The sequence below is a fragment of the Poecilia mexicana genome, unplaced genomic scaffold, assembly GCF_051168715.1.
Source record: "Poecilia mexicana isolate PSO_F unplaced genomic scaffold, ASM5116871v1 scaffold_18, whole genome shotgun sequence".
Taxonomy (NCBI): Eukaryota; Metazoa; Chordata; class Actinopteri; order Cyprinodontiformes; family Poeciliidae; genus Poecilia; species Poecilia mexicana.
This window is the reverse complement of record NW_028263387.1, coordinates 5,580,671-5,596,979: the sequence shown is the minus strand read 5'-3', so window position 1 is coordinate 5,596,979 and position 16,309 is coordinate 5,580,671. Positions and strand designations below refer to the sequence as shown.

Here is a 16,309-nt window from a genome sequence, read left to right as displayed (position 1 = left end):
CAGACAATTGACTCAATATTAGTGTCACATCCTGTATTCTCATGAATTTATATTCATATTCCAGAATGTCTCGTCCTCTGCAGCTGCCTCGTCTGTCAGTATCACTTTGTCAATGAGTCAATGACAATTCAGTGGCTACATGGAATGATTAGTTTTCATCTAAATTTTATTAATACATTAAATTGTTTTGCATTTCCAGTTTTTTTTTTATAAAAAACTTACAATGCAAGTTGCTCCATAATGACCCTAGATAAGAACTATGACTACCTGTAAACAAAGACTCTCAATGTCACATTAGCAGCTTAATTTGTCATTCATGACTGTGTTTGTTTTTCTAATGAGGAATATTTGTTTAGGGAGTGAACAAAAATTTGCATTTCTGCACAATTCAACAGAAGAGGTTATCCTTATGTCAAGCAAAAAGACAGATCGCTTTTCAGAGACACCTCAGGACTTTCTACAGCAGAGCAGCATCACGATGGAGAGGCTCTTGTTGGGAGTCTTGGTTCTCTCAGGTCAGTGACTTCATGTTTTCATCTGGAGACAGTCAAAACAAAAGTAAAAAAATTGTATTTACCTTCCAGATGGGGTCATTTTCTCCACCTGCCTCCTTCTTCAGCCTGTCTACCATTTTGTTAATCAATCTCTGAATTGGACCGAAGCTCAGACCTACTGCAGACAGACCCACACAGACCTGGCAACCATTCTAAGCTCAGAAGAAAAGAACCGATTCATGAGCACTCTTTCATCTGCTGGTCACAGCTCTGATGTCTGGATTGGTCTGTTCAGTGAAATTGACTGGAGATGGTCCGATGGCCTCACGGGGAGCGGAGCCGACTACAGACACTGGAGAACTTCATCCAGTGAACCTAGTTTTGATCAACCAGACAGGATGTGTGTGTCATTCCACTACGATGGGGGCTGGATTACTGAAAGGTGTCCATACGAACGATATTTTCTTTGTTACAAAGGTAAATATTAACTACAGTGTTAAGTATTATTCCTTTAAGCATTTTTGTAAAATGTAGAACTTCTGCTCCCTTTGTCCTCTATTCCCTTCAACTACAGGCTCGCAGGCGAAGCCTGAATTTGTTTTTGGGAAAGAACCATTATCCTGGTCCAATGCTCAGACGTACTGCAGAAAGAACTTCATCGACCTCGCCATCTTCAAGAATGACATAGATTACCAGAAGATCCAGGTCTCCATGCTCGGTGGATACCGTCATTGGATTGGTCTATTTAGAGATCCAAATCTTCACTGGTCTGATGGGAGCGGTGTCAACTTTACCAGCTGGGATTCTGTTTCAAACATGATTGGATCGATGACAGTCATATGTGGTGTTACATCTTCTGGGAAATCGGGAAGATGGAAGTTTTTGCCCTGCGAAACAAGATTACCTTTCGTCTGTTTTGACCGTCCTGGTGAGTGTGGTTTAAAGTCAGAAGAAAGAAAAGAAGAGGAGGCGAGAAGCTCCATTTTGTAAGCACTAGGAGTGTCCTGATCAGGATGATTTTGTCCAGTCTGACAGAATGAAGAATGGGCATCTTCCTATACCGAGTTCCTGTCTGATAAAAGGATTTATGCTTTTAATAACTCATTACATTTAAGCAGTCTTTCAAAAAGTAGATTTTTTTTTCCCAAGGGGAGTTTCTACAAGTCAGTTCCAATATTTTGATCCAACACAGGTTATAGAGGTTACAACACTTCTCATTGGAGAGTTATTGTTATGAGCTTCCTATTGGATAGTTGTCAATATGATCTTTGTATTGGATAGTTAGAAATATGAATGCAATATCAGATGTAAATGAATCTGCCGATATAACAGAAGCTCATCGAAACAACGGCACACCAAATGTTGAAACATCCATAAAATAGGGGAAAGCCACTCGCATACTAGACAAAAAAACTAAAATTTGTTCAACAAGCAAACTTGGATGGTCCTGTTAACCAAATGTAAATTGACTTTGATTAGCAAAGATTAGCCCGCACGTCTAGACTTACAAGTTTGTTGTCAGGGCGTAGCAGTAACTGTCCTATTTACAAAATAAAACGCAACGATGGACATTTGAGATTTGGTTGAGACATCATTAATTAAAATGACTAATGTCAAATTGATATACAACAATGTATTTCATACATCTTTATTTCAACAATTAGGAACATGGCTAAAATGGATAAACAAGCTAATGCTATGCTACTTTTTCAAATCAGGGAAAAAACAGGTTGTGAAGATGAGACTTCGCACGGACAACTCTGTGGACCTGAATGACCCTGTTCTGAGAGGAATCATCTTGACAAAGGCAAGTTTTGCAGAACTGTTTGCAGTGCACAAATGATTACGCCTCACATGAGAACAAAATCCAATGTGTAAATGGAAAGATACAATTAATTTATTTTTCTAATTTTGTCTTGCAGCTCCAGAACAGACTGCAGGAGACTGGAGTGAGTGTAGTTACCCTGTCTTGGAGAAATCAGCCTGATGGAAACGTCTTCAAAAAGGAAAAGAAAACTTAGACATGGACCCTGTTTGCTGTTATTTTAGGCTAAAGTGTGGATTTTCTTTTTAAAGTGTGATAATGGGTTTGCTACTGTTCAAATCAGTTATGGTAACTGTGTGAAGAAATGTCCAAATGATGTAAATTCATTCTGTTAGATATTCTGGTGGTGGTATAGACTCGAAAAGCTTTATGAACTTAAAATAGCAGGGGGAAAAAATGCTTTTGTCCTGATCTAGAGGTATCTGTGTTTTGATTTTCTTTAGTCTCTTTCCTGAACATATAAAACAAACGGTGGATCCAAACTAAAGCTTTCGATTGGAGCAGAACCCATAACAATCTGCCGTTGTTGACTCTATTTGATCACGAGAGAAAATATGATGGAAGATACACAGAAACTGAACTGGGTTGGTGTTGAAGACATTTGTACGGACCAGACCAGTCTACACTACAAAGATGTGTATGAACTAGAACCAGGTTTACGGACTAACGATGCTCTGCTTTACAAATAGAATTTGTTCTTCAGAGTTTACAGTCAGTGTGTCTGATAGTACCCGACAAACACTGAGAGATCAATAGTAAAAAATAAGTAATACCAATAAAATGTTGGTAAAACTGCATTCAAGGGACAAGGAGGATGTTAGCACTTTTATTCATCTATTCACTTCTACTAATGTTATCTTGTCTTTTGCTTTGCTCTACAATGAATCAGCATTTTAAGGTATACAGTTTTTATAAATAGTTGCTGAACTTCCTTGTTATTTGTGTTGCCCTAATTAAGATAATAAACATATTTGTTTCTGCTCTTTCTGAGAAAGAACCCCGTGCCTTCAACAAAAATAAATTATTTTCCTCAGTAGCAATAGTAAAGTGAAAATTGTAGTCCAGAGAAATGTTAAAAAAAACATGCACTTTTTGAACATGCCTTTCAAAAAAGGCATTTTCATGTTTTAGAATGAAAGAACTACACCTAAATCAAGTAAATGATCTGTGACGAGACATGAAAAACAAACAAACAAAAAAAAAAACATCCAGTCTGGTGCATAAATGTCCTAAGCTCTCTCTAAAACAGGGCTGTCAAAATAATATCTCGACAAAATCAGTTCTAGGAAAAGCAACTTATTCAAGATGCTCATTGCGTCACAACGTGATACAAACATTTTACCTGAATTGTCCTTGATGTCTCCGTCTGAGGCACAGGAGAGCTTAAAGCAAACACACCAGGATTAGTGCTTAAGTTCTGACATTTACCTGCTTTAAGCCACCATGCAACATGCTTTCCATAGAACTGTCATGATGTGTCATTAAGATATTTGCCAAATTGTTTCTGGTTATTTAAAAGCTCCCTAGTCAAAGTGTTTGCCAATTTGAGGTATTTTTAAGTCTTTAGGAACTTTGTTCTTCACAGCACCTGGAAAATCTATTGATCAATCGCATTCCAAAATATTACAATAATCTGCCAGCTTATGAGACAAGTAAGAAGAAAGTCTGGCACATTAAGAAAAAACATGATTTATCTATTTTTGGCTATTTCTATTGGATGAATGTACAAAACACCACAACACAAATTTAATCCAAGCCATTTATTTTGCAAAAATCAAGCCGACAATGAAAAATCAATACTGTATAGTTCAAAATGCGACAAAACGTGTAAAAACCAAGAATATTAGGTGTGTGATTATTGACCATGACTACATGCTAAGCTAGTAGATGCTGGGTTAACATAACACCAATATGTTCTAATGCACAACATACAAAACTCAGAATTACAGTTGCATCAATACCTTAATAGAATTGCTAAATGCTATTTCATTCATTATTGAAAAGCAGACATACACAATTATATAATTAATACATGACATATAATGCATGATTGAGATATCGATTTGGTGGGAACATTATGAGTGACACCAGGAGCATTTAAAAAAATGGATCATGAAAAAACATGTACAAAACACTAAATGTTATTGAGTGGGGTGAATAAATGTGTCTTCTTCCCACTCCTTTTCCAGACAAATGCATTCCTATGTATGTCTAAATACACCATTATTAATAAATTGGATGCTAACATTTGATGGAAGTTAATAAAAAAGTGACTCAGAATTTAACTATGTGTTTGCAGTCCACAAAACCTCAACTAACAGCACAGCAGTGATCTGACTATGAATGCAGTGGTTCTTGTGGCAATTTTTGTTTGTCAGATTTCAAAGTGCTGTCAGAATTTAGGAAATTATTTCTGACTTAAAAGAAAAAAATTAAAGGGAAGAAAGTATATATTATACTGTATTTATACATGTAAATACAGGTGCTGTGCTCTGGTTGATGGATTCATCTGGATGTGAGATGAGCTTCTACAAGGTTTTCCTCTTCTTCCTGAGCTCCTTCCGCCTCGGTCGTCTCTCCTCCAGCTGCAGACATGTTGGACTCGAGCATCTCCATGTTGTCCTGTCTGTGCCTCCTCTGCCCCCTGGTGACCTGAGGAAGCATTACAGCACACAGATATGTGGGCGCGTCGTTCCTCCCGTTGGTTAGATTGCCATCGACGGGGGTGAGAATCTTACCTTCCAGCAGGAAAACAGGACAGTGACAAGCAATGGAGGAGTCAAAGGCAGGAGGATGACTTTGATGAGATGAACTGTTGAATCTGACCAAACATATTCAGTCATCATTTCTATTGATTGCTCGGCCAATCAATTTTGTTCAGTTTCATTTTGTTTAGTCACGCGGCACCAATTCAGAGCAGGAGTCATCCAAAAGATTTTATTTACAGACAGAATGAGAGTAAATTCAGTCCAGTCAAGACAGATTTATATCCAATACATGTATTCATATTGTATGTACTGTATCTACATGCACACTTATATTTACATATATATATATATATATATATATATATATATATATATATATATATATATATATATATATATATATATATATATATATATATATATATATATATAAAGAGAGAGAGAGAGAATAATTTTGCATCGACTTCCATTCATTTGTTATTCATTCCTGTAGCCTAACCCTGACCTTTAACCTCAACCTAACCATTACCAGTACATTTCTAACCCAAAACTTAACCAAAACTTCATTCACACCTTAGTTGTAAAAGTAACCCCAAAAACAGAACTTTTTTTTTTTTTTTTTTATGGGGCCCAGGATTTACTGAAAAGTGTTTTAGTCAATAACCGGCACTGATCCCACCTACCTGATACGGTCAGGGACAGCAGACGGCTCTCGGAGAAAATTGTTTGAGAGAAAATGGTGACAACATAGACACAGCTGTAGTTTCCTTGGTGGGCAGACTCAGCTTTAGGAAACAGAAAACTGGCAAAGTGGTGTACAGCCGGCTGAACTGTGCTGTGTGCCGTGTTGGAGGAGGTGAAGGAGAGTTTGAAGAAGCCGCCCGGATGCTGTGACTGGATGGAGCAGCTGATGATGAAGCTGGAGCCTCTGGTCACCCGTATGCTCAGCTGATGGGCATCAAAGATCGTGTTCGCATCGGACACAGAGATGATTGGCTGAAACGAGAGGCCTGGAAACACCGATGGTAGAATAAGGCACTGCATGTCTAGCATTTCTCAAGAAATCGGGCGACCTAATGTGCTTAGCTGCTAAGCAATAATGGCAAACCACATACTTGTAAAAACAAGCAGCACATTAAAATTGATTCTTGATTGATTCTTGATTCAGTGATTCTTGAGAATAGGGACAAAACAGGTCCTATGGATAAAGCATGAAATTTGAATAAAATATACACAAAATATATTTTTTTCAAATATCTAACTAAACTAACCTGGGTCATGTGAGCACAACAATGTATATTTTTCTTTTTTTTGCTGAATATTTTTTTATTTTAAACATTGTAGTCGGTGGATGATGCCTGTAAAAGCCCTTGTCCAGGAGCAGAACTCAACATATTCTTATAGTTTAAAACAATTAAAGAAATACTAAAATTATATATTATGACAATTAAGTATAAGTAGTCATATAGATAATTATAAAAGTATCGATAAATTGAATTAAAAATAATTTTTATATATTTTCCAACTCCGTTGAAATTTGTCCTTAGTTTTTGTCAACACCGTCAGAAATGAAAAGAATGTAAAAAAATCAGCCATTATTGGGGGGCACCAGAACTTCTGAGGACCCCATGACGTTGTCTTTTCTCTTCCTTTGCTAGGAGGGCTAGTTAGCTCCGGTTAGCTTAAGTTATTCTTTAGTATTTTCTTCTGTTTTATTCCTAAGTTGTTTGTCACAACCATGATGTGTCAACTCCATAACTGACAATTTACAAAACTTTGATGAAATTTTGCGAAATAAAAGCTTAATTTTGGTAAACTGTAAAGATTTCATGGACCTGACGAGCTACAATATGGCCTCCTTCAGAATAACATCATATAAATTGAGGTAGTTTGGCATTTCGTCAACTCCGTCAGAGTTTTTCTGACTCTTTCAGTGAAATTGTTGTCAAATCTCACTTAATTGTGCAACTAATTCATTTTAATGTATTTTACATGAATTGCATTACTTCACATGTACCAAGTTTTTCATTTTACTCACTAGTTTGTCACCACCTTCAGTTCTGTGTCAACTCCGTCATGCACTGTCAACTCCATCAGATGGACTTTTTCTTGTTTTTTGTTTTAAATAATATTTATTTTATTTCTTGAGAAGCATTTGTCTGTAAATTGAGTAAAAATATCACTAATGGGGTATTTTAAAAATCATTTTAGATTTATTTTTGTCAGATGTGATGACAAAGTTATGGGTCAGGTCAATTAAAAATGTAATTTAAAAAAAAAAATTCGCAACTGGGAGCCTGTACCTTAGCATCTTCATATGTTCTAAACATTATTTGTCATATTTGCATATATAAGGTTGAGAAATAATAAAAAAAAATATGGGAAAATTAAAACCCATTTTGTCCCTATTCTCAAGAATCACTGGTATACAAAGATCACGTAGACAATAATTATCAAAAGCTTGTACAGTACTTTCAAACCAACAGGTTTTACAGGGAGAGATGTTGTTGCTATGTCTCACACCCAAATGGAAATGGATTTCAGAAAACAGACCTAAAGACAAGAAGCTATATATCACAATCTAAGAACTGCCCAGTGACTCGTGTGTTTGGTGGCAAGTGTTCCAGTGAGTTGATGATAAAGGAGGATCTATTCATTTAAGATAGAAAACTTCTCATCTACACTGGATAATCTTCATACTAGAGACTATCTCTCCCTCTGTATTTGCTTGCGGGTGTCTTGATTCTGGGGTGAAAATCAGAAGAATTAAGAGAGACAACAATTGAAGCTGTAAATTTCATTGGTTTTCTGTTAATGAGACATAATTGCAGTTTCTTTATCTTGTTGCTTCACTGAAGCAAAATAAAGTAAAAATGTATGATCTTTCATCCACTTCAGTCAGCAGTGAACAAAGTATCATTATGTTCTACAACCTAAAAAGATCTAAAGTATAAAACTTTCCACCTTTGGTTGGAATATTTTTTAAAGTAATATAAAAAAATTAAATCCTGACCATGGTATGTTCTTTAACTATCTAAATTAAGTTTGTATTTACAAAAAAATTATTGGAATTCTCCGTCTCTGTCCCACAGATGTAGCTAACTATGGGATCAAAGTTTTTCAGGTTCTGATTCATTCAGGCTCAATATAAACCTATTATAAGTTGGTTAATAAGTACTCTATTGAGGTTTGGAAAAACGTCAAAAACAAATCTGCTTCTGTAGACTTTAGGAGGGGATTGTTCTGGAGAAGGTCGGCTGAAAAAGGACATCAACACTATTAGATTCCCACATGATGTTGTGATGGCGTAATTACCTGAGCAGGTAAGATTCACATACTGAGTGGAGAATTGGGAAGCAACACATTCCCTTAGAGGGGAACCGGAGGAAACACATTCAGGGACCAGAGTCTGTTTGGCGATGCCTGGTAACCGTTGTAGTTGCAAGGCACCAGCGTTGCCACAGCCCAGATGTTTGCAGATTAAAGCTGCTTCATTTGAGGTCAAGTTGTAACTTCCCACTGTTGTCCAATCTCTCTGATGATTCACCTCCAGAGTACCTGCACAGCGGCTGGCTCCTCCACCCACTAACCTGAAAGGTTCTGAACCGAACGCAGTGAGTTATCAGTAAACAAAATAAAGGTTTAATCAGATCAGACGTGAAGAACGTGAAACCTGGGCCTGTTTTACCTGAGCAGGTGAGTCCTACAGCTCTGCCAGGTGAGCAGGTGTGTCTGGCTGAGCCTGAGCTCCTACAGTACAGGAGAGAAGCTTCAACTCCTGCACACTGGAACGCTTCGGCCCATGTTGGAGCCTCCGATTCTCCATAGAGCGCCCCCTGGAGGACAACAGGAGGCCCACAGCCAATTTCCCAACAGACCACTTCTGCAGCTTTGTGGTCAAAGTCAGCTTCGCACACAGAGGACCAAGTCTGGTTGGACTGGGGGGACTTCACCTCCAGTCTGCCTGAACACATACTGGTCCCATTGAGGAGCCTAACGGAGTCTGTGGAGATCAGAACAGATCCAGAAGAGACGACTGCTGAATGGAAAAAGAATGATTTTAGAAATTCACACTCAACCAAGTTATGTTTGCGTTGGAGAATGTGGAGAAGAAAAGGGGGCGGGTCCCACTTGTAATGTGTTCACCAGCACGTCATGAAGTGGTGAGGATTTTATTTCTCGCAGTGCTTTGTACTGTTACTCCTGAAATATTTCCACTTTTTGTCACGCCGCACAGCTGGAATCACATGACCAGCACAACTTAACAGTGAAATGGAAGAAGACGCTCTTATAGTGTGAATTTTCATTTTTTTTTTTTTAAAAAAAAAAAGAAGAAGAGTCCTCAGCACTGCAGGATATTTTTGTTCAAATCGATGGACTACTGACGTGTGAGCATATTATTGTTTATATATTTTCAGAATTTGCCGCATTTATGTCCACCGGCAAAATGCCAGCTAATATTATCTATAGCGCTCGGTGTGATACCGGGGTTCAGCGCCCAGCTATGAAGGCTAACTCAGATTTTGTAAATCTTAAAAAGTTTTAATTCTTTCCCAACATTGATTTAGATTATCCGACACTAGAGCCTACATTAGAAATACAACTATAAAATATATATTATTATAACATTATATGGTATAACATTCACCCGTTTACAAACGTGGAAAAGACTATTTATATGTAGTTCTTTCACTCTGTCAGAAGTAAGATAAAGGTATCCTCTGTCATACATCAAATCAGAATATTCTATTCCTATTCTATTCTGCGCAGGCGACATCCGGTTAGCTTTCATAGCGTTGAACTGTCCACAGAAAGACTTCAACACAGTCGGCGCCTCCAGGAAGCAGTTGTTTCTCAATAGCTGAGAAGCCAGAGCCTCAGGAGAAGGGGCTAGTTTTTTTTTGTTTGTTTTTTTTAACCAGGCTAATGCTTCAGTCTTTGATTGCAGTATTGTCACTGAAGGAAATGTTCTCTAACTCTACAAATTATGAAAACACGTGATCTCAGCTTACCGGAACAGAAAACGTCAGTGATGCCGGACAGTTGTTCTAAAGAAACACAGCCTCTTAGATCGTGGACAGGAGGAAAGCAGTCAGGGCGAATGACTAATACGGATGTGTATGAGGAGCCTTTGCTCCACATAGAAACAGCAGAGCCACAGTCAAGGTGTTCACAGATAACAGACGCTCTCTTGTAGCCGATCCCATAGATGTTCAGTGGTTTCCACTCTCCTTGATGTTTCAGCTCCAGCATACCTTTACAGCGGCTGGCTCCTCCCACTAACCTGACAGGTTCTGAACAAAAAATCAAAGAGTAAATAGCAACAGTTAACGTCCGAGTTTGACCAGAACGAACATGAAGAACATGAAACCTGGGCCTGTTTTACCTGAGCAGGTGAGTCCTACAGCTCTGCCAGGTGAGCAGGTGTGTCTGGCTGAGCCTGAGCTCCTACAGTCCAGGAGAGAACCTTCATCTCCTGCACACTGGAACGCTTCGGCCCATGTTGGAGCCTCCGATTCTCCATAGAGCGCCCCCTGGAGGACAACAGGAGGCCCACAGCCAACTTCCCTACAGACCACTTCTGCAGCTTTGTGGTCAAAGTCAGCTTCGCACACAGAGGACCATGTCTGGTCAGACTGGGGGGACTTCACCTCCAGTCTGCCTGAACACATACTGGTCCCACTGAGGAGCCTAACGGAGTCTGTGGAGATCAGAACAGATCAAAGAGAGCCAAATGAATCAAAACACTTGGGCCTATGATTGATTGATTTCTATTTATTTTACAATTATAATTTGAAGAAACAATGCTAAATATGATTCCATATCCATTCTGTATTAATTTATTGTTGAGCTGTGCTTTATTAGCTGTAATGCAACCTTGTGTTTGTCTTCCACCTGACTGTATGGGAGTCAGCCGGCGGAAGCGTTTTGAGATGGAGCCACATCTGCACAGGAAATTCTAGCCACTTTTTCGAGTTTCTGTTAACCGAAAAAAGTCAATAGATTTGTCCCAAGTCCCTACTGAACAAAAAGAATTAAAAAAAAGTCAAACTTGGTGTACGGAAAATACGTTCAGTATTAATTTCATTCAACTGAAGAGCTTGTTTCTGATGGAGTGTGTGACAAGCGTCTCTCGAAACATCATCCAAAAATGTAAAAGAAAAGAAGACAGAACTTAAAGGAATATGAATTAAAAACAATGTTTTTCCCCCACAAAAAATACTGCTATCAATAATAAATAGAGAACAGTTTTTATTATTGTACTTATAGCAACAAAACCCTCTGACAATACAGTACAATAGTATATACTGTATTTGAGTGTCTTACCTGAACAGGTGAGGTCTAGGTATAGAATGAAACTCTCTGGATAAGCACACTCCTTCAAAGATTTTCCTGACTCAACACATTTAAGTGGGATCATCCACGTCGGCACTAGCGACGTTTGCAACTTTTCTTCTAAAGAAAGAGCCGACCCACAGCCCAGATGTGCACAGACGACAGCCACGTCCCTCAGGATCAAGTCAGATGCAGCGACTGGTCTCCACTCTTCCAGCCTGAGCTCCAGTGTACCTGAGCAACGACTCGCTCCTCCCACCAACCTGTACTCAGCCTCTGAAGAAGAAGAGGAAGAGTCAATACTGAGGAAGTAAACTATGAAAGAAGAATTCCACTTGTGTGATTGTTTATTGTTCTTTTACCTTTTGACTCGTGTTTTTCTAATGCCTTTACTCCTGCGGGGAAAAGAAAGAATAAAACAAAAACCATTAGTAAAGTAATTTTTTTTATAATATCCTGGTAGAAAAGTGGCCCCCTGTACCAAGTCAGGAGTTGGAACGGTGAGCACGGCGAGCATAAGTCTATAAAATAATATCTGGTAGGTATTATTATCAAGAAAATCAAGGTCATTTTATTTATATAGCACATTTTCAGCAACAAGGCAGTTCAAAGTGCTTCACATGAATTAGAAGGACACATAAATAATAATATCATTGATCAATACCTCTATCTACAATTACCATATTTATGTCCAGTTAGGATTCTGAATTAGTTTAGATTGTCTGATATAAAATATTTGGATAAAAATGAGAGAAAAGAAACTCTAACTGCTTCTGTTTGGTTTTCAAATCAAGAAAATCAAACTGTTAGTGAACATCAATAGTAATGTTGCCAATCAATTCATGCATGAATATGATTCAAAGGATTCTGTTACTTCCTCAGCCAAGCTTTGACCTTTGATGATCTCTATCAACCTGCTTTAATATTTTCAATATTATAGCATTGCAAACAAATATTAGCAGCACAAACACAGCATAAGTGACACCATTTTTTTCTAACCTGTGTAAGGTTGGGTTGGACTGATTGACCTTTCAGCCTTAAATATACCCAGCACAGTTGATTCAGACCAAATCTGCTTGACTGGGGCGATGTGGGCAGCTGGTTCACCTTTGATGACCCCTGTAAACCCTAGCAGTGCAAACAGAGCTGGGGCGGAGGAGGATGAGGCGGGGCGTTCATCAGGTTTTTGCTCGTTTGTCCCCCAACCATCAGATTTGATCGCGTCCACATTTCTGAGAAATGTTCTGACTAATTTTATCTCGCAATCACTTTGCAAACTCTATGTGCCTGACACCACGGCGACCAGCAGACCGGAGCTGTTCAGCAGATTATTTTAACCGCAACAAGTTTGAGGATTTTATTTCTTCCAGAGTGACTAGTTCAGATGACGGTAGAATATTGAGAAGTATATGACTAGCAGGATCTATAATACTGGGCTGATCACAGTCTGGGTGGCACAGTCCTGGAGTCCCACAATGCAACTTGATGCATATTCTTTTTGATTATTATTTAGCATATGCGCTTTGCATATAATAACACACTATTAGTACACCACAGAGCTGTTCTACAATGCAATGCTCAAACAAAGGATCCGGAGCTGTGTAGAGTCTGTGTCCAAATTCAAAACCAAGTCGGAACGCTTCAGATTCATCTGTTTATTCTTGGTGTTTATCAGTTTCTGAGAAATTAGAGAAAACATGATATTCTTGTTTTTATTCTAAATGTTGTCGAACTTATATATGTATAATTATTGAAACCAACTTTGATTTGAAAACGATAGCGGCACAAACGAATTTTTTATTTATTTTTATTTTATTGCTGCACAAACTTCACTCAGTTTGCGTCTTCTGGTCTTTTCTCTAAATAGATTAATTAGTCTTTCGTTGCAACTGACCAACTTTTATCCTGCCAGTATGAGCTTCATACACAGAACCCTTAAATTTATTCCAAATTGAATCTTTGTCCTTTTTTAATTTTAAAAATGAAAACCGTCGCAGACTTCACCAAGCAGGAGTTTTTGAGCAGTTTGCGTAATTCTTCATTCAACTCTGCATGCTTGAGCTGATTTGTGAAGCAGATCCTACCTGATGTCCACAGCAACGCCAGCAGCACCAACAGGTCACCCATGTTGAGTCCGGCTGCGATGTCTCCGTCTGCTCCTTGATCACATGTGTTTGTCTTCGGAAGAAATCAGTAATATATCTGCTCTCCTCTTCCCCTCAGCCGTCTTTTTACGGGAACCGGCGAATGTACAGATTAATTTCACTTGCGACACACAGGTCTCTGTTTTTTGTTGTTGTTTTTTTCTGAATTTTATCTCAACTATCATATTTGATCACGTCCACATTTGTAAAACGTGTCCCGACCAACTATCTTGATAAAAGCTGCACTCGCACTGCAAAGACTTTCATGTTTGATACGTGAGAAGCAGCAGCCTTGAGATGTTCCGTCAGATTCATTTAGCCAGAATCATTTTGAGTACGTCCTTAAAGGGAGCCGTAAATTACTACTGAGAGTCGAAGGCAGTGACCTTACGCTTCTGTATAGTAGCTTTTTTTTTATGTGCTCCACAAACAGGCTCCGTACAGGGATGTACAATAAGATTTGAACAGTTATTTTTACCTCATGTGCACATATGAAATTTCCTCTCCAGAATATCATCATCATCATCATCATCATCATCATCATCGTCATCACAGAGCTGCTCTGTGATGTAGTGACCCAAATATTTGGTTTCTGAACAAACATTTAATTTAACTTTTACTCCGAGAGAAAAAAAAATCAGGAAAACAAAGTTCTCTGTCTGGTTTTTCTCCTGGCTCTACTTGGTTGTTTCTGACTGGCAGCAGCGTATTTCTGCAAATCGCGGTAGCACCACTAGGAGGAGACAGAGGAGCTTGATTTGCCCCCCCCCCACCCCACACACACACATACACAAATACACTCAACTGTCAGGAAGTAGTGGAAGTTCTAATAACCACTACGAAGAAATACTGAATCCTTACAAGATGTCATCTCAGTTATAGTAGTAAGAATAAATTGCATTCCAGATGCAGATAATAATAATAATAATAATAATAATAATAATAATAATAATAATAATAATAATAATAATAATAATAATAATAATAATAAACATAAGAAGCGAGAAATGATTTTGTGACAGGTAGATGAACTAAATCAGATGTAACTTCTGCTGAACTGGGAGTTTCCTTGTAAAGTTATATTTCTGTTCAGGTTCCCGTCGTTCTGTCTCCTTCTATTATCCGACTTCGCGCGACGTTTGAAAAACCACGTAGTTTCGCTTCAAACGCCTCATCCAATCACAGCCACGGGACGGTATGGCTCAATTTCCATACAGCATGTATAACATCAGCGGTTCCTCTTCAGCAACTCATTCGTCGCTGCAAGTTTCCAGAGACAACATGCCCGAACCCGCAAAGTCTGCGCCCAAGAAGGGCTCCAAGAAAGCGGTCACCAAGACCGCCGGCAAAGGAGGCAAGAAGAAGAGAAGGACCAGGAAGGAGAGCTACGCCATCTACGTCTACAAGGTGCTCAAGCAAGTCCACCCCGACACCGGGATCTCCTCCAAGGCCATGAGCATCATGAACTCCTTCGTCAACGACATCTTTGAGCGCATCGCCTCCGAGGCCTCCCGTCTGGCTCACTACAACAAGCGCTCCACCATCACCTCCAGGGAGATCCAGACCGCTGTGCGCCTCCTGCTGCCCGGTGAGCTGGCCAAGCACGCCGTGTCCGAGGGAACCAAGGCTGTTACCAAGTACACCAGCTCCAAGTAAACGGCTCTGCTGTTTACACACAAACCCAACGGCTCTTTTAAGAGCCACTCACTACATCTGAAGAGCCTTAATTCCTAATGTTGGTACTAGAGCTTAATATTGTTTTTACAGATTGCCTACTAGTTTTACCTGGTCTACAAAATGTGCCCCTGTCTTTACAGTTGGATTTAACTAAAATGTCCTAGAAATGGACATTGCAGGAACATGAATCTAAAATGGATTCTCTGTTAACATTTGAGCCTTGTTCATTTCTGCATTGTATGCAAAATAAACCTATTCATGACTGTATTAATCCACTTGTTTGGAGTTAGTATTTTGATAAACCAATAATTGTAAAATGCATTTTGTTTTGGGAACATGCTGTGCTTAATATGAAGAGGGGCCCAAAAATAAACTGAAGACCTTAAACTGAGAAGGCCAAAAAAATTAAATCTACAGGACAAATAAGATTCACAAATGAAGTTACGGATATTCTGTTTTGATGGGCAGTGGTGATGGTATGGGATAAAACTGCTTATGAATAAATAATTTTTAGATTTGTACAAACAAAAAATTCTTTAGTCTAAAACGCAACAGGAAGAGCTCTTAATGAAGGTGTGTGTGGCTCTTAAAAGAGCCGTTGTGTGTTAGTTGGAGCTGCAGCCTCTAAGCTCTCTCTCCGCGGATGCGGCGGGCCAGCTGGATGTCTTTGGGCATGATGGTGACCCTCTTGGCGTGGATGGCGCACAGGTTGGTGTCCTCGAACAGACCCACCAGGTAGGCCTCGCTGGCCTCCTGCAGAGCCATGACGGCGGAGCTCTGGAAGCGCAGGTCGGTCTTGAAGTCCTGAGCGATCTCTCGGACCAGACGCTGGAAGGGCAGCTTGCGGATCAGCAGCTCCGTCGACTTCTGGTAGCGACGGATCTCTCTCAGAGCCACGGTACCGGGCCTGTAACGGTGAGGCTTCTTCACGCCGCCGGTAGCCGGAGCGCTCTTCCTGGCCGCCTTGGTGGCCAGCTGCTTCCTGGGGGCTTTGCCTCCGGTGGATTTACGGGCGGTCTGCTTGGTTCTGGCCATGCTTCTGTTCTCTGATCAGGAGAGGAGAGGAGAAATGATGCAAACCGCCGAGGCTCCGCTGCTCTTAAGCCGAGGCTCTGGGCGTCACTC

The 16,309-nt window shown here is 39.5% G+C and overlaps 4 protein-coding genes across 4 annotated transcripts; 2 read left to right on the top strand and 2 right to left on the bottom strand.

The window, feature by feature from the left end:
* Nucleotides 1-369: 369 nt before the first annotated feature.
* On the top strand, nucleotides 370-3,301 carry LOC106912358 (secretory phospholipase A2 receptor-like). Its single transcript, XM_014979173.2, has 5 exons — nucleotides 370-515; nucleotides 585-971; nucleotides 1,069-1,422; nucleotides 2,213-2,301; nucleotides 2,417-3,301. The coding sequence occupies exons 1-5, from the start codon at nucleotides 410-412 to the stop codon at nucleotides 2,513-2,515; spliced, it is 1,035 nt and encodes a 344-aa protein (XP_014834659.2). The 5' UTR covers nucleotides 370-409; the 3' UTR covers nucleotides 2,516-3,301.
* A 1,270-nt stretch (nucleotides 3,302-4,571) lies between these two features.
* On the bottom strand, nucleotides 4,572-13,713 carry LOC106912945 (scavenger receptor cysteine-rich type 1 protein M130-like). Its single transcript, XM_088015923.1, has 10 exons — nucleotides 13,448-13,713; nucleotides 11,726-11,758; nucleotides 11,355-11,639; nucleotides 10,414-10,728; nucleotides 10,040-10,321; nucleotides 8,716-9,030; nucleotides 8,343-8,627; nucleotides 5,711-6,037; nucleotides 5,058-5,140; nucleotides 4,572-4,971 (listed from the first exon to the last, which is right to left on the bottom strand). Exons 1-10 carry the CDS (start codon nucleotides 13,488-13,490, stop codon nucleotides 4,825-4,827), a joined length of 2,115 nt encoding a protein of 704 aa, XP_087872049.1. The 5' UTR covers nucleotides 13,491-13,713; the 3' UTR covers nucleotides 4,572-4,824.
* A 1,052-nt stretch (nucleotides 13,714-14,765) lies between these two features.
* On the top strand, nucleotides 14,766-15,455 carry LOC106912946 (histone H2B 1/2). The gene has a single exon (XM_014979722.2). It carries the CDS (start codon nucleotides 14,789-14,791, stop codon nucleotides 15,161-15,163), a length of 375 nt encoding a protein of 124 aa, XP_014835208.1. The 5' UTR covers nucleotides 14,766-14,788; the 3' UTR covers nucleotides 15,164-15,455.
* Nucleotides 15,456-15,772: 317 nt separating this feature from the next.
* LOC106912944 (histone H3) lies at nucleotides 15,773-16,260 on the bottom strand. The gene has a single exon (XM_014979720.2). It carries the CDS (start codon nucleotides 16,217-16,219, stop codon nucleotides 15,809-15,811), a length of 411 nt encoding a protein of 136 aa, XP_014835206.1. The 5' UTR covers nucleotides 16,220-16,260; the 3' UTR covers nucleotides 15,773-15,808.
* Nucleotides 16,261-16,309: the final 49 nt, after the last annotated feature.